Below are 22,060 nucleotides of genomic sequence, written 5' to 3' on the forward strand. Positions count from 1 at the left end.
CTCATGACCCAAATAGATTTTATTTTATACTAGACCCCATCATCATATGGCCGGTACCTCACATGGGCCCACTAAGGCACTCCCTCCTGGTGCATCATGCCACCAAATTGCAAAATATATTAATCATAAAAATCAACTTGAAAAGTAACAAGAAATTTTATGTGTTATACAACCTTATTTAGTGGTGGAAGCAGTGGGGACTGTGTTAGAATAGGGCGATGGGACAGTTTGGGGTTATCTCTAACTAATATAATACCAACATAAAAAAAATCAAATTAGTCAGTAGAATGTGGTGCCCATTAAAAAGTATTTGCTACTTCTTATTGAAGGCATTTAATATTTTCCTCCAGGCTTTGGGGAGGAGTAGCAAGGAAAGGAAAAGAGGAACACATTTCTATATCTTTACTTAACTAAAAACCTACAAAATTCATTAGAATTGCTAGGCATGGTGGCACATACCTTACTCTCAGCTCTTAGGAGGCAGAGTCAAGCAGATTTCTATGAGTTCAAGGATAACCTGGGCTATAAAGCAAGGTTGGGACTATCCAGGATTCCATGTGAGACTGTCTCAAAGCAAAACTAGACAAACAAACAAACTCGTCAGAATTATTAGTAGTTATGGGAAACACTTCTTGAGTGACTTATTCAGTGGTGGCAACACTGTGATTCCAAGGTCACTTCTGGTGGGAGAAGTTCGGCTAAAGAACAAGTGGATGCCCTGAGTCAGGATAAGGTACACGTATCAAGAGAGAGAAGAAGGCTATTAAACCTGGGGAATGTGTTTGTTCTGACTGTTTTCAGGCATCTGTTCTAAAACTCAGAAGTTGCTATGGAGACTACATTCTTGCCAGTGGGGGCTCAGAGGTTAAGAACATTGCTGTTCCTGCAAAAGAGTTCGATTCCTAGCACCCAAAGTAGGGGCCTCACAACTGCCTGTAACTCCAGCTCCTGGGGAGTCTGACACCCTCTTCTGGCTTCTGCTAGCACCTGTAATCACAATCACTTAAAAATGTTCACACACAAAAATCACACACATATATAACACAATTTAAAATATTTTTAATCTTTAAATTATGCCATGAGGCTAATCATAAATACTTTTAACATTATTTAATGATTCTTCATTAAAAGAAGATACAGGCCATTGCTGCTAACAACACTTCCTTCTGTCTTGTAGGCTGTACTGGGATACCCAGGTTATACCAAGATAAAGTAGTTCTAGCTCAGCATTAATGCTTGAGCAAAGGTATTAAATTCTTTTTATATGGAAGCAGTTAATTATTTATTTTTTAACAAATCACTACTTAAATGCAGTAAATAACATCCTGGTTATTGTACTGGCAAAAAGGACACAGAAGACATCTCTGTGTCCAGTAGAGTTGACATTATTTTCTCAGGACCTAGTTGCTACTTTCCAATGGTTACTTAAGAAATTGAGTTTTAAAAGGTAAAATTCGGAAGGTCGTTGAAGAGTATCTAATTTCAGCTGCTGCCCGAGTGGAGAACACAAATGTTGAATAAATAGGCTGTCCTTTTCCAGTAAAGAAAAGGACACCCAGACTGAAGAGATTGTAAAAGCCATGAAGTAGACAACAGATGACCAAAAGTGGCCAAGGAAAGCCCTGATCAGGCATTGTTCTCAGTGAGGTTCCATGAAATGAATAAAGACACTTTCAGAAAGTTAAAGGTCTCAAAAACCTTGGAGGACCACCAGAAAATAAGCAATTTTGGTCTCAAATTACAAGAGAAAGGATTTTTTTTAACGTTATAACAGAAAGGTACATACTATTCACAAACTAAGTTCGGTGCATCCCCTTCAGCAAAGGGAATTAAAAATGCTTGACTTTTTCACAGTGTCGTTAAAAGCCAATTATGATAGCTGTGCACGGTAGTATACCCTTCTCATCCCCGCACTCAGGAGGCAGAGGCAGGGGGATCAGTCAAGGGCAGCTTGGTTTGTATTACAAGCTGTAGGCCAGCCATGCTGTGTAATGACACCTTGTCTCAGGAAAAGAAAGGGGAGACAGAGGAATGATTATGTTGGACAACTTTTTGTTATTTGTTTATTTTTGCTCAGTCGGGCACTTCGTATTTGGCAGGCCCTACTCTAAGCATCACGGGTATTGTGCCCCATCAGACAAAACAGACTTATGCTTTCTTGAGAGTTACAGTCTCACAGATGGAGACAGAAGTAAAATCAACAAATCAAGTGAACGGGAACTCTCTTCAGATGGGAAAGAAGAGAAAGAAAGAAAGCAACTCAGTGGAACGGAACATGCTGTCCACTCCGAATCTGGGGCTGTGGCAATGTTGTGTCACAGAACCCTTCACCTCTACTCACTGTAAGAGGGTGTTACCCTCCTCAGCAAAGCACTCAACATGTCTCCAGACATTAGCAAATAGAAGGGGCAAAATCAGGGAACATGCCTTTGATCCTAACACTAGGAATGCCGAGGCAGGCAGATTTCTGTAAGTTTGAGGCCAGCCTGGTCTATAAAGGAAGTTTCAGGACAGCCAGGACTACACAGGGAGACCCTATCTCAAAAACAAAAACGAAAGCCAGACAAACAAAAAGTAGAGGGACAAAAATCGTTGTGGATTTGTGAACAATAGCTTAAATCCTGGATCTCCTCCACTTACATCAGACTACATGTACTGCCATCTCTGACCCTAATAACAAATTTAGATAGTTTCGATTCATATGTATATATAATTCGAACATATCCAGATCTTAAAACTAGGAGTGATAGATACAGCCCAAACCAGTTTTAAATGTATGTGCAGCAAGACAAACTGTGTTCATCAAGTAAACCTTTAGGGAGAACCCCCTCTTACCATCTTCCAACTGTGTGTAATTGGGTGCACATAAGATTAAAATCAGATGCATTATGGGAAGCGGAATATCCAATAGAAAAAATAATTATTGGATTAATAGACCAAGTCTATTAATCAAAATGGAGAACCACTGAAACTATGCCCCCTTCCTTGAGATCTCATAAAAGAGACCCCAGGCTGCACACCTGGGACCCCTGGGAGTTCTCATTCCTGGAGACTGTTGCAGACCAGACAGTGTTCTCCCTTCTAACTGCTACCATAAAGTCAGCATGTTTTTAACGCTATATAAAGTCATGTTTTAATTTTTTTGAAATGAGGCCAAGAACCTGAAACTATCTGGCCCAGTCCCCAACCCTAAGTAACAGTAACGTGTGGGCACCACTCAGACTGGCGGAACTGCCTCAGGTGTTACCCTTCTCTTCACTCTTCTCTCTCTGCCCTAAGTTCTCCTGGGTTCCGGCTGCCACTCCCCTCAGCCTTGTACCGGAACCACTGTGCTACTCACCACGGGCTCCCTCACACTCTGCCATGACTTTATAACTGTGACTGAATTAAATCTCCCTTGAATTATCCTAATTTGAAAGTATAATATAATATCTTTTTGGCTGTGCCCTAAAATACCAAGACATCCTGCATTAGAAAGCCATGGTGTTTGTGGCTGATGTGATGGCCCAGTGGGTAACGGAGCTTGCTGCCAAATACACCAACCAGAGATCAAACCTCGGGGCCTGAATAATGGAAGGACAGAATCAACTCTGCAGAGTTGTGCATGGTGCACTGTGACCTGCAGGAGTGGGGTACAAACACAGACAGACAGACAGACAGACAGGTACAGATACAAATGTGACTTAGAAAGAAATCCAGGTCGTCTCATTGTCTTCAAGACCATCATTTGCCACCAGCTTCTCTTCCGAAAGCAGCTCTGACACTCACCCTGCTTTCAAGCTCAGCCAGGGGCACATTTTGGACTCTCACACAGGTTAGAAGCCAGCTAGCTAGCAGCATAGATGGGCTCTTCTCTGCTGCCCCTCCCTCAGAGCAGCCAAGATGAACCACCTCATTTTGGCACAAGCGCTGCCTCTGGTAAAGTCCCTGAGCACAAAACACCACAACTACAAGCATTTGGAAAATTGAAATGAACGTTGAAAGACCTGGGTTTCCTGCTGTCCTCCGGCCCCCTTGAGCTAGAACCACACAGTGTCAGCAGGAAGCAGCCACCAAAGCGGAAAGAGCTGTCTCTGCTAAGCTGAGAAATCTGTGTTCAGGCTGAAGAAGTTGGGGGTGGGGAGTACGGAGGTTAGAGATGTCAGGAGCGAGAACTGACTCAGCCACTTTCAATCTATCTTTCCCAACACTGACTCTTAAGCCCTTTGTGACTTTCAGTGGGTAATGGGGGAATCAAAATAAATGTGTCAAATGACAGAACTCAAGAAAATATGCCTTTCAGTGGTGGAGCCTTATTGACAAGCAAAGGGCTAGAAATGAGAGTTAAGTCTAAACTGTTACCATTTCCTTGTTTTTTCTTTAAAATGACATCAGCAGCCTAGTCATTCAGATAACTCCATGGAGGCAGGAAATAAGACCAGCAAAGCTTGTCTCAAATCACAGCTTCGTAGACTAAAAGAAAACGATACTCTTGTTAACTAACTTGTGCACACTTACTGCATAAGGTCTGCTCTCACATGGCTGGCCAGGAAGACAAAGATTGGGGTGGGGCAGGTTCCAAAATAGGGAGGGGAGGGGGAAGGGAGAGGAGGGAAAATGAGCTGAGGAAGGAGAGGAAAGGAAATTTCGATTGAGGATGTTTAATTATCACTACCAAATAGTCAGATGCTCTGTACTCCCGCTGTCCAACACCAAGAGTCTATGTTTCACTTTGACATCCATGAGAGTAACGAAAACCAGTGTAGAGGCTGGAGAGATGGGTTGTAGGTACCATTCTCCCAGAGGATGAAGCTAACTGCCTATAATTCTGATTCAGGGGATTTGATTCCTCCAGCCTTTGTAGGTACCCGCACTCACGTGTACACAAGTACATAATTAAGAAGTAATGAAATAAGTAATTTTTAAAAGAGAGAAAATGAATGTATTAATACCAAAGAAGCCTGGTTCTGAAGGGCTCGTGAAAGGTCTAACTATGACACTCAGATGGGAAGAGTGTCATAGTTCTCTAAGCGCAGTTTTATCAGACAAGAAGAAAGGTAATTTTAAAAGGACAGAGTGAAGAGAGAAGCAGACGAAATACGCTGCATTTAAACATCATCTATATTTTAGGGAGCACTGAATGCCTCCCTTCTTAGAACAAAAAAAATACAAACACCAGCTACTCCTAAATGCTCCAGAGACACATATAGCAAGAGGGACTCCGTCTCCTTTCTCCTCTTCTTCCTCCCGCTGCCATCTTCTGCATGCACATGTCTCCAAGAGATTACTCAGATTGCCATTTTCCCTCAATATTATTGTGAATCATTGCCTTTAATCACTTTATATACCTCTGAAAGTCAATACATTTGAAAATCAAACATAGTAGTTTTATAAAGTTGATGGTGGGCAGAACTGGTTTGTTTGTTTGTTTATTTATTTATTTATTTATTTATTTATTTATTTATTTAGTGAGCATGAATCTTTTGCCTATGTGCACGTATGTGTACTCTATTCTTGCGTACTGGCTAGCCTAGAACTGGGATTACAGATTACTGTAAGGCACCATATGAATGCTTGGAATTGAACCCAGGTCTTCTGTAAGAGCAACAAGTGCTCTTAACTCCTGAGGGACAGCATCTCTCTAGCCCCCTAGGTTGCGGAGTTTTGTTTTGGTTTTGTTGTTTGAGTAAGTATTCTGTTTCTCTGGTAAATACTGACAAGAATTTGATAACATAACTGATCATTTCTTTTTTCTTTACATTTTTTTTTTTGTATCTATGTGTTGTTCTAATGTTTGGGTGTGTGTGTGTGTGTTTAAAGACAACTTTCAGGACTTGTCTTTCTCATTGTACCATCATGGTTGTGGGAATCAAACTTAGGTAGTTGGGCTTGGTAGCAAGCCTCTTTACCCTGTAAGCCATCTTACCAGCTTCAGCTCTTGTCCCCATGTTCACATGATGTCCCCCCCCCCCATCATTTTGTCTCTTCATTTTATGAGAGAGGCAGGAACTCTCCATGCCAGAGCTCTTGCTTGGCATCCATCAAGATCTGGGCTCAGTTCTTAGCACAAAGAGGGAAAATAGGGAGGGGGTCTATGCTGTGAATTTTTTGTAGTTGTACTCCACAACTCCATAGAAAGGATCAGGCTCTCCAGTTGCTGTCATGCCTCTAGGAACTGGAATTTGGTCTACTGCTTGGGCTAGTCTGTCTCTGATAGCTCACACAGCAACCATTGGCCAGCGCCATAGCTAGAGTTTCAGTTGCTGTGAAACAATACGATGATCAAAATCAACTTGGGGAAGAAAGGACTTACTTTATTACTTCCACACTAATGCCCAGCACTGAGAGATGCTGAGGCAGGGACTTAAACCTGGAGGCAGGAGCTGATACAGAGGCATCCAGGAATGCTGTTTAGTGGTGTTGGTCTTTTTGCTTGCTCAGCTTGCTTTCATATAGCACCTAGACCACCAACCCAAGGGTGGTACCACCCATAATCGTCTTTGCCTTACGTATCAGCTATCAAAAAAAAAAAAAAAAAAAAAAAATGTGACATGGTCTGGAGAAAAATGGCTCAATAGTTAAGAGCACTAGTTGCTCTTCCAGAGAACCTGGGTTACAATTCTCAGCACCCACGTAGCAGCTTACAACTGTCTATAACTCCAGTTCCAGGGGATCTGACAACCTCGCAGAGACATATCTGCAGGCAAAACATCAATGCACATAAAAAAGTAAATCTGAAAAAATATATTGCAGGTCTGTACATAGGTTAATCGAGTGGGGAATTTTCTCCATTAAGGTTTGGTCCCCAATATGACTTTAGCATGTGTCCAGTTGTCAGAAACCAGCCATCACACAAGCCAGGACAATATGTGCCGTGCCTAGAAGCTGGTTGACAGCAAAAGTACCCAGATTGTATCTGTGCCAACACTGGTCACTATAATCTGTACCTCTGTCCATCTCCTACTCTTCAGCTAGATACTAAACATCTTCAAGCCTAGTAATGTGATTCTATAATTCTCAAGCACATGTATGTAGCAGAATCTCAGGGAAGAAATTCTGAAGGCAGACTCTGGGCCTCAACCCTAATTCTTGATTCCAGGGGGAGGTGAGGTTTTTGACAAGTGCTCAGAAGCTTCTGGTCTTGGGCCTCCATCTAGACAAGCACCGTGGGCCTTTTGGGAATTGGGAATTGAACCCATGGTCTCGGGAGAACATTTCAAATATGTTCAGAGTAAACTATGCATAAGCAGCAAAGGTAGCAAGCAGCATCCTTTACTTCAGGGGCTGTGGGGGAGGGGAAGTACTGGAGCAGAAGGTGCACTGGGCTCCATTAGCTGCTCGCTCCTGTGAACTGACCCGGGGCCTCTCTAGAAGAAAGGAACTTGACAGGGGAGAGAAAAATGAGGCCAACTGAAATGCCTCAACGTTAAAGGTCCTTGTGGTTTTCCCTGAAAACCTTCAACGCTGTCCTAGTATCTCTGTTCCCCGTTACTTTCAACAGGAAATGCTAGTTGTAAGGAAGGAAACTTTTTGGGGGAACACACTTTGTTCCCATACAAATTAAGTTCATAGAACTTAATTCTGTAGGAGGAAGGCTTGGAATCACCTGGCCTAGCCCACTGATTTTATAGATGAAGGAACTTAAGCTTGAGGTTTAGTCTTTAACTATGTAAATGCTCAGGGGAGAAGTAGGCAAGAATTCAAATACCTTGATTCACAGTATCTACTCTATCCATTGTCCTTTATGCTCCTAAACTGAGTAGGAAGCAGGAGGTATCTTTTTTTATACTAGAGTTAAACACTCTTTAAATTTCATTAATTAATTTATGAGGGGCAGGTATATGCATGTGGTGGTGCATATCACACTACATTTTAATGTAGAAAGATATCTTCCTTTCTACTTAACTTATTTCTCACTATTTTTAAGGGCAAAGGAAAAAAAGAAACATCTTAACTACTATCAGCTGACCTCAAGTCTCATGGGCAGTGATGGCATCCTGTTTCTTGCTTCTTGCCCCTTGGCTTCCCATAAATGGGTCAAAGGGGGAAAGAATCTTTAAAATCCCTACGCTGGGTGAATGAATGATGATGTCACTGGTTGGATAACTTAAGATTGACAGCTCTCAGCTAGTTGGGGCAGGAGTGTTGTACAGTGATTTTAAGTCTACTTAGAGTCTCCTAAGAGTCCTAACTGAAAGCCAAGTATATATATGAAGCCACAGAATGGTTTTTCTTGTACACACTGCTGTATGCCGGATGTCAGTATGCCAATGAGAAAGGCAGGGCCTTTGGCTTCAGGAAGCATGGAAGCCCCGAACATTCACTCTGTTCATTTAAGATAAATCTAAGACAATTACAGAAACTCCCCGAGTCTCAAGTTCTCCCCCCCAGTCTCTCCTTCCCCCACAGTGCCCAGTATGTAAGGATCAGGTGAGTGGATGAGCACAAGCTGCCCTGCACATAGTAGGTCCTGCAGAGATACTAACACCAGCTACTCCAGTTCTGCTTGCCTGTCCCATAGGTACTGAAGTCAGACAGGTGGGTACAGTCTGGCTGTAAATCATCCCTTTTCTAATGGTTGTCCGGCGACTGCTTTTGTTAATGACATGTCTTCTTATAAATGTCAGAAAAGATCTCCTGTCCCGGATATCACCATGTTTCAAAACCTCTCAGTAACTCTCTGGTTTCTAAATAAAATACTTTTTTTTTTTTTTTTGTAAAAAATAAATTTAGTGTTTTGCTTACCCTTTAGGTCTTGGCTTTCTGGGTCCAGACTCAGGGAACTGTGTCTCTTCTTCCATTTCCTGTGGAGGGTTCCTGTTTTTCTGGGAGAGCTGTGGCGAAAGCATTTCCCATTCATTGTCATGGGTGGCAGCCTGTGTTGGAACTGCATCTAGACCAGCTTGACCTTGTTTCTTGCTCTTCCTTGATTGGCTGCTCAAACCAGCAACTTCTTCTAGTGCTAAAGAGTCTAGAGGCTTATTTATTTCCAGAGCCTGGGACTGGAGGCCCTTGTCCAAGCTGAGACTCAAAAATGGCTCCACAGTTCTACCAGAAGACCCAATTGTCAAGTCCCTTGTTTCTGCAGGCGGGTCACCAACCTCACTGTGGCTCAAGACCATCCAACTCTGGTCTTGTACAGGGTTTTCAAGAGCTGTACTCTTGTGGTTGGAAGACATTCTCTCTGCAGAATGAACTGTGACATCATTTAAAGACTCAGGCTGACATGCGCCTGGGATGTCTGCTGACTGAGCCTCTAGTGGCTCTGTTTCTTGGAAACCTATAGATAACGGTTCCAATTCAGGTATGTTTTCTCCTGTTTCCTCAGCCTCCGGTTTCAGTGGTGAATCTTTTTCATGGCTCACAAGTATATAATCCACGGCTAGTACCTGATGATCTTCACTTTTCTCTGCCTGTCTTTCTTCTTTGCATTCTAATTTTGTTTGCTCCGGCCCTTTCGTGGGACTTGCTTCCTCTTCTTCTAACTCCAGTATCTCCTTGCCTGGAGTATGAATGTGAGAAGGGAAGAATAGGCTTAAATAACATATTCTGTGACCACTGACTTTTGCGAACAAACACTTAAAAAGAGACAAGCTAATACATGTTTTCATTTCGTGGACCTGTTCAGTTTTCTCGTGCACAAAGAGAGGTTTCACAATATAGTTGTAACATTTACTTTTACTGAAGCTGGCTAGACAAAGGATTAGAGGTAAGGTTACTTTCTCTGTCTGTATTGGTAGCAATGCTTTGACAAATATACTAAATTAATTAACACTGGTTCCTTGAAGGTGGAGGAAGTGTTTGTGTGTATGTGTGTGTGTGTGTGTTGCAGGAGTGTGTGTGTGTGTGTGTGTGTGTGTGTGTGTGTGTGTGTGTGTATATGTTTTGCTTACCGTTTGGTGGTTTCATGTCGCCATCTGCTGGTGAATCAGAATTATCAGTTTCTATTTCCCAGTCAATGTTTAATGGGGATGACTCTTTATTGGAACCTCTTCCTCCCACAGCTGAAGAAAGAGCCTCAGGGTCTTCATGAATATGCAACACAGTCATCTGGTGCCTAGGTTTTCTGATGTTGGTCTCAGCCTTGTGTTCCTCCCTTTGATCAGGAAGAGCAGAAAGTAGCATCTCCGCTGCATCACTTCCCAGAGATGTATCACCCGGAGACTCGGCGCCCCGTACAGTTTCAGCACAGCCCCTGGGTTCCGTGAGGTAGGACAAATCAAAAGGGGGTGTGTACGGCGCCAGTGATTGCTTCATCGTGCCTTCCTCTGACGGAAGATCCCCACCATAGATGAAGTGCTCAGGCTCTCTCATCAGCTCTTCATCAATATTCTGGCCCATTGCATCATATTCAAAATCACCCCAGGAAGCTTCGGACGAACAGATATCTTGCTTCCCTGCATCCCCATCCACTGGAGTGTCAGGATGGCCATCTGATAGAGTCAACTTACTCATATCATCTATAGTGCCTGTGGAAGTGTTGATGCCCGAGGCATCACTGAAACTGTGGTCCAAGGCAGCTTCACTTACATCCAGGCAGGTGTCTGAGGCTAGGAAGATGTCAGTAAGTACAGCAGGGCTCTCAGAAGCAAAAGGTTGCTCACAGTCAAGCTGAGCACTGGTGCCTATCTGAATTTCAGGACAAAGGTCTTTTGATACCCAGGAGTTGTTGCCTTCTTCACTGACCACCTGGTGAGTTTCAAAATTGTCAGCATCTTCACTTTCAATGCCTGGGATGCTGTCCAATGCTTCTACCTCTGGGTTGGTGCCTTCTTCCAACACTGTTACTCTTGTAGTGATGTCTCCATGCATATCAGAGGGTTCTGGGGAACTTTTTGAAGAGGCAGGCTTAGATGAATTGTTTATATCTTTCTGACTGTTGACCAGAGGCCAGGGCGTTGCAGGTCCGGAGTGGAGTTCTAAGTGGTGTGGGAGACATTGTAGCTCTGGTTCTCGGGTTGGTTCATCATTCATGTTTGGCTCGGTGAGATAAAACTCACCGGGTTCCACTTCAATTCCCAGATAAACACCAGCATGCTTCTCCATCTCTTGCTTTCCTTCAGAATCGTGACACACATCAGGGCTGCTGGATGCCTGCGAGTTGCTGTCATGGTCACAGTGAGTCAATATATCCGGATCCTCACTATCTGCTTTAAAAGTGAAAGGTTGCTGGACATCCATCCACAAATCAGGAGAAGCTGAAGCCAGCTGTCCGCCCTCTTCGAAGTTGCCATGTAAAATATCTGGAACAAAGTTAGGCTGGGGCTCACTGGGACTGGGGCTATCCCAATCAGAGTCCAACTTCCTTATCAGCTGTGTGGGAGCATTGATCTCAGGGAGATTTTCTGTGGGAGTGCTTGAATGTGTCATGTGGCTGAGATAGGATTTTTCTTGTTTCCATGGGTTCTCTTGTTGGCACTCAGTGGGTGAGACCCCAGTGCTAACGCACCCATTTTCATCTCTGTGAGGAAATGTTGGCTCTGCATGGTCCCAGACAGACGGCATAGATTCCTGACACTGCTCTTGGGTAAGAGTTTCTAAAGAAAGGTCACCAGCAGCAGAAGACATGGCTGTTTGCTGTCCAGAATCTTTGTCCTTAATTTGGTCCAGGATTACAAGCTGACTGAATTGATTGGCATCTGAATCCAGCTGCTTCGGTTGAACGTTCCAAAGTTTCTCCTGTGACTTGTCCCCGTTACTATCTAGAAAGGGTGGCTTTAGTTCACCACAGAAAGGATCAGTGTTGCCTGTGTTCACAGGTTTACCATCATTCTGAATGGGTATGCTCCACGGACCTGCATTCTGGAATCCTGGAGAAGTAGGCTCTAACTCACCCTCTGAGTTAGAAAACTCCTCTGCGGACATACTGGCAGCTGCTCTCCCTTCCCGTTCCATGGTGTTCCACCACTCGCTGCTGTCGGTTGAGAAGCCAAGCATTTCCAAATTGTCAGGGTCTCCATCTTTAGGTTCAGCGCTGGCAGATCCCTGCCACATGGTGCCCACCATTGTCGCCATTTCTGCAGCTCTAGTCTCCTCCTTAGATGTGTCCTGTATGTCAGCCTGCATGAGTGGTGACAAAATCCACTGGCCAGGGCTGCTTTGTTGACTGTCACAGAATGGGCTTGATGCGCTCTCTTTCTCTAGTGGCTCTGAACTACCCACACTGACAGAAAACTCAGGCTTGGAATGCTCTGTGACCAAGAACTTAGGTTCATGCAATGAACCGCAAGCCTCAGATTCACTCTGAGCAACTGTGGTCAAATGGAGCTCCTTCTGTGGCAACTCTTCATCACCCCCACTGTCATGGCCAGATCCTGAGTTTGTGGATGTGAACCTGGTACCCTCTGGGTCCACAATTTTCAGAGAGTCAAGTTTATTTTCCTCTTGACCTCTCGTCATTAGATTTCCTTCCTGATATGCATGAGAATATTCAGAATATTTATCTGTTCCAGGGCTGGATAAAGAGGATGAGGAACCACCGTTGAAGGGATTATTTGAGATCTCTGGAAAATGAAGATCCTCCTGATCAGACATCTTTTCAAAGCCATTCTTTCTGGGTTTTACAAAGTTCTCCATTTTAGTAGCAACTCCTACGTGGGCTTCAGTGGTAAATAGTTCTGATTCTTGGTGAATCTGTTGGTTTCTATCATCTTGATTCTCTTTCTGATGTTCAGCACTGGGCCCATAGGTCCATGAGGACAAAGCAACTGCGGAATCATTTAGGTCAGGACTCGATGCACTGGAACGAGTACACTCACTGGAGAGGCTGTCTCTGTCATAATTTCCTGGTGAAAGAACTCCTAGAGACCTTTTCTCAGTTCTCTGAGCTATAGGATTCATAGCTGTCTCATAACTTATATGACTATCCCACACATCACTATCTATAGGGTCCCCCCAAACATCAACATTTTGAGAAGATTCATAAATTAGTTTTCCATTTGCTCTTTCTGGTTTCAGAATGTTACAGGCTTCAGTTATCTCCAGTTCCATTTCAGTTAAAGGCATTGTTTTTATTAGATTAATCCCATCTAATGTTGTGTTGGCTTCACCTAAACTTCTATTATCCATAAGAGATTCTTCATGGGTGTCTTTTGTCTGCAAATCACTTGTGGATGTCTCTGTTTGCACAGCAAGGGAGTCTAGAGTGTAAGGCTCCTTCTCAACTTCTAAGGCCTCCTCTGGTTCCTCACTCTGAGGACTGGAGGTGACTGAAAGAGAGCTGATTTTGCCTGATGCACTGCAGATTTCTTGGTGTTCAAACGCATCTGAAGAAGAGAGTTCCTGGTCACTGGGCTCTTTTCCAAAAACCCATGGGGCACCATTCATTTCAGAGCCTTCTGCTGCCTCCTTGTTGAGGTGCTCACACTCAGAAGCTGCCAGAGCTTCAATCTCACCTTCACTCTGCCCATAAATATGTCCCACTAATGGATCTGACTGTGCAAAGTGTCCTGAACTTGCCAGCCTGGACACCGAGGATGCTGTGTTACCTTGAGAGTCTGCCCATGTGTCCTGGTTGTCAGCATGAGATGTAAGCCCTTCTGACTCACTGAGTCCAGAGGCTTTCAATGTGTGGCCATCCTTACCATTTATTGAGTGCCTGGGACTTTCAGAAGGCCAGACACCATGTTCCATATCTACAGTACTTGGTGGGCTTGGTAATCTGAATGATGGCATATCTTTATCTCTCATGACAGAGTCCCAAATACTGTTTGCAATTAACTGCCCACTTTTCTCATTCAGAGTATGGTATTCACTGGGACCAGTATTCGCTGTGGGCTCAGAAGAGGCAGAGAGATCCCAGTCACCTTGATTTGCTTCCTGATGTTCTGTGCCCCACGGTTCCAGCTGCTTCACTGAGAACCGGGTTTCAGGTTCACTGTTTGCAGCTACATAACCTTCCGCTTGCCCATCATCACCGATCGCCACACCCCCACTGCAGTCATCCCAATCCAAGTCGTTATCCGAGATCGTTGCAGTGGACTGTGTGTCTTCCAGAATCACTCGGTTCCATGTGTCAAGGCTGTCAGGGGCTGTCTGGCGTGAGTTGGTGTTGCTGTGTAAAAGGGTGAGCTGCCGGTTTGCCTCGTTGTACAGTTGCATCATGCTAGGGTCATCGTAACCAGATGGGCTGCTTCCCCCGATATCATCCTCAACGGAAGCATTTTTATCCTCTGCATGCTCTGCCTTGAGTGAATCTTTATCCGGGTGATGTGAGTCATTTCTTTCAGGCTTATCTTCTGTTTGAGGCAATGCCCACATATCTAGGTTCCCAGGACCAGAACCAATTCGATTTCTCTGAGGCTGCTGTGGTGATGTTGCAAGAACTTCAACCCCCTCTGCAGAAAAGTCAGCATCTTTTGCCTCAAAACCATTGTCTGTAGCAATTGGCTTGTTTTCCATTTCTTTTTCCTCTCCAGCATATGTTGGCGATGTGTAAGAGTCAGAGGTGGAGTAGTTGGTGTCTAAGGGAGATGGGACTGAATCTTCTCCTATGTTGGATGCACTGTAATCAGAGCATTTATAGGACAAGAAAGAATCTTCCCAAGGAGCTAAGACATCAGTTCCTCTTTTCTTAACACTCTCCTCAAAGAGGTTCCAGGACCCTTCCTTTTCATAAACCTTCTCTCTAGCTTTAGGATCCACCAAGTCATTCTGATCTTCCCCTGGTAGCTTAGAATTGTTCCATGTTTGACCCAGATCAGAAATGGGACTTCCAGATGGAAGACTGTTATCCCTGGAACCCTTGTTCTTCTTGCCCCAGATTTCTGGAGCTGCATCTTTATTTACCTCAGTGAGGGAATTGTCCAGTAGGTCTGCTGCAGGAAAAGAAAACCCACTTTGGGCCACAGCCCATTCACTTGGGTCCTGCACAGAAGGTGTTTCATTGTTAGTGGGATGGAGATTCCAAGTACTTTTTAATGTGTCAGCATTATCTTCTTTATCAAATGCACTCCAGGTGGGGAAGGACACTGGAACTGCTGGTGAAGCTTCACCAGCATCTGTGGGATTTCCCCAGGGCTCAGGCATTGTTGTGGGTGAGTGTCCTGAATGCCACAAAGCAGCAAAGTCCTCTATCAGGTGGTTTGTCGCTTGAGGAGAGGCATCTGTCAAATGTGGCCTCACTGTAGGCGAGTGCTGATGTCGCAAGCTTCCTTCCTTCTGGTCTTGGGTATCTTTGCTGCCCAGTTCAGGATGCCCAAATTCAGACTCCCAGGGATCCGAATTCGGGAATCCAAGACTCTTTGGTTGGAGTGTACAGTCTGAGGTTCTCTTCTCAATTGACTCAGGCTTATGATCTTTCCATGGTTCAGAGCTCTGGAAGACAGATTCTTGTTCACTGGAGTTCCATGCATCTACAATATCTTTAGAGTCAATTTCCAAGCCACCCCACCAACTTCTGCACCGTGAACGAGTCTGTGGTGGACCCAGATGCCCTGTGTCAATTTTATTTTGGATTATATCATCAGGATAGAGTGGAGTTGACTCTTCAGTTGATGGTGAGATCTCAACAAAGCTATTCATAGGTGTTGGTGGGATCCTCTTTCCAATATTCTTCAGCCTTTCAGGGGAAGAAGGCTCCTCTCCCACAAAACATGTCAGGCTTAAATTTCTTTCAGAGTTATCCCCTGAGCTATCTTGTGTCTGGACAAACTCTTCATCAAATTCCACGAGGCTGTCTTTTCCAGCCTCTGACAAAAGAGAACTAGAGGAGTAATTAGACATGTTGATCCCCATCTCAACGAGTCCCTTAGGCCCAGCAGAGAGGTTTCCTTCTGATGAATCACTGTTGGGAAAGTCATCTTCTGGTGAGTAGTCTGCAGAGTGGGATGACGGCTGGGATGGCTCCGAAGCTATAGGTGCTGCATCGAAGTTGAAGAGGTCAAAGTGTTCACTTTGTTCCCCAGAGCGTGCATGCTCCTCTGCGACTATGCCTTCAGGAATGGGACTGTAGGATTCAAATCCTGGCAGAAGGCTATGGTGAGGCCCACCACCCTCTCCCACTGGGCTGTCATCACTGAGAAAGACTGAGCTCTCCTTGGATGAACGACTGCTTCTGATGGTGGCCAACCCGCTGTCAGGGCTAACAAGGTCTATGTTGACATCCACCTGAGCTTGGTTAGAATCGTTGAGCTCTGGTGGGTTTTCTATGAAATTCACAGAGCCAGGCTGTGGCTCTATGTCAGAACCATACAGTTCCATGATACCGGAAGAGCCCTGGGACAGGGGCGCACTGCCTGCCACAGCTTCTGTTGAGGATGTCCGACTGTTAGATACCATCTCTGCACACCTCCTATTAATGACTTCCTTGAGAAGAAGAAACACCTGATCACAGGTCACAGAAGGGTCCTCCTGCTGGTATACCAGGATCTCATCACAGCCACATTCAAAGGGCTCCAGTTCCAGACAAGGATTCTGACTTTCTTCCAATTCGCAGCAGATCTGTGGGAAGCACATAAATTTGTGTGAGCATGCAGATAGCCCTTGCATTTTTTTCTCTAAAATGTGTGTATTTTCATGTATGTATGCTATATTTACTTCATCTTCCCTTCATGTCCCCTACCCAACTCCCTCTCAAATTTATGGCCTTTTGAAATGTAATTTTGTCATCAACATATATGCCATATAGAACGCACATATAAAACTATAATTTGCTGAATCTGCTTAATGTTTCTTGTGTGCATATGTTTTTGAGGACAACCACTTGGTGTTAGATAACTAGTTACAGCTCATCTTTGAGGAAGGCTGATGATTACCTTGTTAGTTTTATGTCAACTTGACACAAGCTAAAGTTGTCTGAACTTCAGTTGAGAAAAATATTCATAAGACCCAGCTCTAAAACATTTTTTTTATTAGTTATTAATGTGAGTGGTACCATCCCTAGCGGTTCTGGGTTTTATAAAACAGCAGGCTGAACAAGCCACGAGAAGCAAGCCTATATGCAGAACCCTTCTCTGGCTTCTGCATCAGCTCCTGCCTCCAGGTTTCTGTCCTGCTTGAGTTTCTGTTCTGCCTTTCTTCAATGATGAACAGTGATATGGACATGTAAGCCGGATAAATTCCTTTTACCCTACTCTACCCCCAACTTTTTGGTCATGGTGTTTCTTCACAGCTATAAGAACCCAACTCACTGACTCACTGTCACTCTCCGCAGTCATTTATTGCCTGTATCTTCATCTGGGGGTGGGGTCTTGTGAGCTTTTCCCCATGCACATCAGCATGTCAACTCGTGGGATCACAGGTTGAATCTAATTTAGGCAAGCACATTGTTGAAACTGCTTGGACGGAGCTTCACTGTCATATAGAGAAGATACAGTCTCCCAGCAGAGACTCTGGCCCTCTGGTTCCTGCAATCTTCTCACCCCCCCCCCCACACTATCCACAATGTTCCCCAAGCCTTAAGTGTAGGCACTGTGCTGAAGATATATCAACTGGTGATGGTAATATTAATTTCTCAGCTGTTGTATGTATTTTGGTCAGTTGCAGCTTTCTATCTGTTGCAAAAATAAGTTTCTTCGTTAAGGGGTAAGAGGCACTAGACTGGACCCGGGTACAGGATGAATGTTGTGGGTAAGTCCTGGAGGTTGGCTGTGGCACAGGTGGGCTAAAATCGGGGAAGATGATGATCAGACTGGACATAGAGGACACACAAATGAAAGAAATCCTGGGGGTTGGAAACGGTGCCTTTAAAATATTTTACTTATTTATTTCTGTGTGTGTATGTGCATGTATACTGACCATATGTATGCTTTCTTTTGGAGGCTAGAGGACAACTTCAGGGTCATTCTTAGAAATGCTTTCCAGCTCCTATGAGACAAGATCTCTCCCTGGCCCGGAGCTGACCAAATAGGATAGACTGGCCAGCCAGCAGACCTCAGGAATCCTCTCTCTGTTTCCTCAGTGCTAGGATTAAAGGCCAATGCATGTGCATACCCAGCTTTCAACTCCCAATCCCTCCTCGCCAATGTGTTTTATTCTGATACAGTGTCTCACATAACTCGGGCTGGTCTCAAACTCACTCTATCACTGAGGATAACCTTGAACTTTTGAGATTCTTGCCTGTGGTGCTTTGAATGAGAACTCCCAATATGACTTTGTCTTGGGTATTTGGACACCTGGGTCACCAGTTGGTGAGGTTTAGGTAGTACAGCCTTGTAAACTTTACTGGAGATAGACTTTGAAGGTTAAAGGACTTGGGCCACTCGTAATGTGCTTTATGTGCTTCACGGTAAAGAATGTGATCTATAAGCTTCCTGCCCCAGCTGTTACCTGCTGCCTGCTGCTATACTGCTCTGCCATTATAGATTCCAACCCCTCTGGAATCATAAACCTGCATAAGCTCTTTCTTGTGTGTGTTGCCTTAGTCATGGTGTTTTATCAGAGCAACAGGAAATAACATACATTTTCTACCTATTTGGTACTAAGTTTATAGGAAGTGTGGGCCGCTAGGCCAGGTTGATGTGGCACATGCTTGATCCCAGAGCTTCATGAAGACTGGGTGAGCAGTCTACTGGCTGGGCCATATTTGTAGCCCATTCCTTTTCTTAATATAGAATTAAGCCGTGTCCATCTGTCTACAAAGAAGGCCATGAACAACTGAGACCCAGCTACCATTGCACTCGGCTTCTGTCTACCCCCAGCTCTTTCTCTAGTCCCTTCGGACTGCTTTTTTAACTTAAAATTTAGATTAGTCGGCTGCTCCATTTCCTGAAGTTATGAGTATAGATGTTTAAAAGCCTTTTCTAGAAGTAACATGGCACCTTCTTCTAACAGATATGAAGTTCAAGTTTGAAGAACCCCTGGATGCTGTTGGAAGAACAGGAGAGGCTAGACCTAGCCTAGCCCTATAAGAATGGCAAGGCAAAGGAGAAGGGGGAAGGGGACCACAGATTGAGCTTCCTCATGGCACCTAGGCCTCTTCTTGCTCCCAGGAGCAAAAATATGGGAATATGAACAGGCAAAGGTACCTGGGGGGAAGAGGATCACTAAACCAAACAGCCAGTGCCAGGCCAGGCCTGGGCTGCAGCACTTGGACATTCAGGGGACATCAAGAATGCTTTAGGATGCTGAACTTCGGGAAAGGCCCTACAGGATTACCAGAGGTTAAAATGATGGTGGAAATAATGTCACACAGGCCATGGGAACAGCCTTAACGGATGGTGGTCACCAAGTGCTGACCCACACCAGCACAGTGTAGTGTTTCACAGGCACAATCTCCTTTATTCTCACAGCCGTCCTTGGAGACTAGGGAAGGATTACGACAGGGCCGACGGCACTCTGCTAGTGTGACCGGAACTGGGTTTGAGCTGAGCAGTCCAGCTGCAGAGGTGGGTTCTCTGTTGTATTACCATAAGACAAAGTGGGACCTGTTGTTGCAGAGCCTCCCCCCTCTGTGATGCAAGGCATTTAGAGCCTTTGGATCCTGCCATGGGGTTAAGAGAGAAGGGGAAGTTCTTGACCACTCCAGCTGCTTAAGTAAGCCAACTTTCAAGTTGGTTTGAAAAACGGATCTGCCTCCAAAGTGACTTGAAAGCTATGAGAATAGAAGCTTGTGCAATTTACATCTTGTCTCTAGAAGTTCATGAAAAAAAAGGATAAAATCCACCCTTTGTTATGTTTTCGCTGTAAAACATTTCCCTCTCCCACTCACAAACTAAATTCCTGGTCTCTAGCTGCTGGTGTTGTCATGGGAGAAGCTATGAAGCTTTGTAGACATGGGGTCTAGCTGGTGGACATAGGCTTGTAAGGGTCAGCCTTGGAGGTTGCAGGGAAGTCCTACTCTTTATCTATCCCTATGGGTCGCGATCCACTACAGTGTGATAAGCTATGCCTCAAGTTCCCACTTGCCACAGAATGACAGCTACCATGCCTTCTCTGGCAGGAGGGATAGATAGTATCTCTGCAACATGAGCAGCTACAACCCTCTCCCCCAATTCGTAGCTTTTGATGGGTGTTCTGTCACCTTGACAAGAAAAGTGAATTAGTGCACCTTTGAATCCAAATGCATATTGTGTTAGCATTGGAAAAGCCTCAGCTGGTGACTAGATGCACACAGGTATGTGGGTCAGAGGAGGGAATACAAACTCCAACTGTGGCAGGGCATCATGTGCTTATCTCAACTTGAGAAAGCAAAGAGAGAACTGGAGAAGACCATCATGTGAACACGAAGGAGCCAAATGTAGCTGTTAGAGGACATGGGTGGGGTACAGAAAAGAAAGGGATGGGAATGGAGACTTTATCTCTTGTCACCCATGATAACAAAGAATTCTGACTTACTAGTGAGGTTCACATTAGCCAATCATTATATCAATATCTGTTTCTATTTCTAACTCAGCGCCAGTTACTAAGTACAATAACTAACTTGGCTCATATAGTGTGACCTGTTGTGATTAATTTTCTTCTTCTTCTTCTTCTTCTTCTTTTTCTTCTTCTTCTTCTTCTTCTTCTTCTTCTTCTTCTTCTTCTTCTTCTTCTTCTTCTTCTTCTTCTTCTTCTTCTTCTTCTTCTTCTTCTTCTTCTTCTTCTTCTTCTTCTTCTCCTTCTCCTTCTCCTTCTCCTTCTCCTTCTCCTTCTCCTTCTCCTTCTCCTTCTCCTTCTCCTTCTCCTTCTCCTTCTCCTCCTCCTCCTCCTCCTCCTCCTCCTCCTACTCCTCCTCCTCCTCCTTGTCCTCCTCCTTATTTTTCCTCCTCCTCTTCTTCTTCTCTTCCTCCTCCCCTTCCTCTTCTTTTTTTCTTTCTAGGCAGTTTGTTAAAAGGCTCAACGATTATCCCACTAGATCCAATTGATTACCTACTAAGAATCTGAGCACCTGTAGACTGCTTGCTAGGGCATTAGGTCACTTGTCCATAAACACCATGCACTGGATAGGTATTAAGACAGTGACTAGGTTGGTTATCACAGGAGAACAATTTCAAAGGAAAACAGAGCAAAAAAGGAGGACTTGCCTCTATTTGGATGAGAAAGTGCTAGTAGTTTTCTTTATGGGTTCAGTCTAGAAGGGAAATAATTGTGGGTGTCTGCTATGGGTTTATGCATTAAGAAGCTTGACTTCCAATATGGGGGTGATAGTGTTATTGAGGTGGAACCTTTTAGGGGCAGGGCTCATAGAAGGTTATTTGATCACAAGGCCACCACCTTCAGGAGAATTACTAAAGATTTCAAGGGACTGTGTTAATTATCATGAGACTGGGTGGTTACAAAACAAGTCTAGCCTTTTGCTTCCAGGTTCTCTATGTGTTGCCATCCATCAGAAAGCCCTCACCACTGCAGGGCACAAGCCAGAGCCATGCTCTTGAATCTCTACAAGTGTGAGATAGATAATTAGATAGATAGATAGATAAATAGATAGATAGATAGATAGATAGATAGATAGATAGATAGATAGATAGATAGATAGATAGATCCTCTTTATGAAGTACTCAGATGCTGGTATTTTGTCAGCAACACAAAACAGACTAACAGAGTCTAATCTCAGAACTCTATCCCTTGGGCCTATTTCCTGTGAAGTAGCATCAGTCCATTCTTATGTCTCTTCCTGAAATTTATGAACAGTGAAGTGGACGGGAGGAGGGCTCACCTGGCTGCACAGTTCCAGGTTCTGGGAGTACACAGCAATCTGCTGCCTGTGCTGCTCCTCCGATGTGTAGCTCGCGATCAGGATGAGGACATCAAAGCCAAACTTGTCTGTGAAGGCTTTCAAATCACTGGTGATGTTGCTGTGAAGCAGACAGTCCTGAAACAACAGAGACACAAGATTAATGTCCAATTTCCTGCTTCCAAGAGTTGGTCACAAATCAGCTCAGGCATGTGATGTGTCAGGACAGGTATTTATTACAAGAAAATGCTTGAAGAAATTTGGAAAGTTCCATGTTCTGGCTTCAAATATGCCTTACTGATTTGTTTTCCCAAACCAATAAAAGAGGATGGCTCTGACATTATGATCAATTATTTATGCAAGAAACACATTTTAAAGTTTAAAATTTTTTTATTTCATGTGCATTGGTGTTGACTTGGATGTATGTCTGTGTGAGGGTGTTAGATCCTCGAGAACCAGAGTTACAGACCGTTTGAGATATGGAGGCTG

General features: G+C 44.2%; 1 protein-coding gene across 1 annotated transcript in view; it reads right to left on the reverse strand.

Moving 5' to 3' along the window:
- PRUNE2 (prune homolog 2 with BCH domain) overlaps positions 1 to 22,060 on the reverse strand; it is a gene marked incomplete at both ends in the record, with an annotated part of 232,247 nt that overhangs the window by 72,288 nt on the left and 137,899 nt on the right. The window contains 3 exons of the mRNA XM_080911149.1: positions 8,725 to 9,481; positions 9,873 to 16,419; positions 21,554 to 21,709. Of these exons, the coding sequence (XP_080767275.1) occupies positions 8,725 to 9,481; positions 9,873 to 16,419; positions 21,554 to 21,709 (7,460 nt within the window). The remainder of the gene's footprint in view (positions 1 to 8,724; positions 9,482 to 9,872; positions 16,420 to 21,553; positions 21,710 to 22,060) is intronic.

This window comes from Micromys minutus (genome assembly GCF_963924665.1).
Source record: "Micromys minutus genome assembly, chromosome: 2".
Classification (NCBI taxonomy): Eukaryota; Metazoa; Chordata; class Mammalia; order Rodentia; family Muridae; genus Micromys; species Micromys minutus.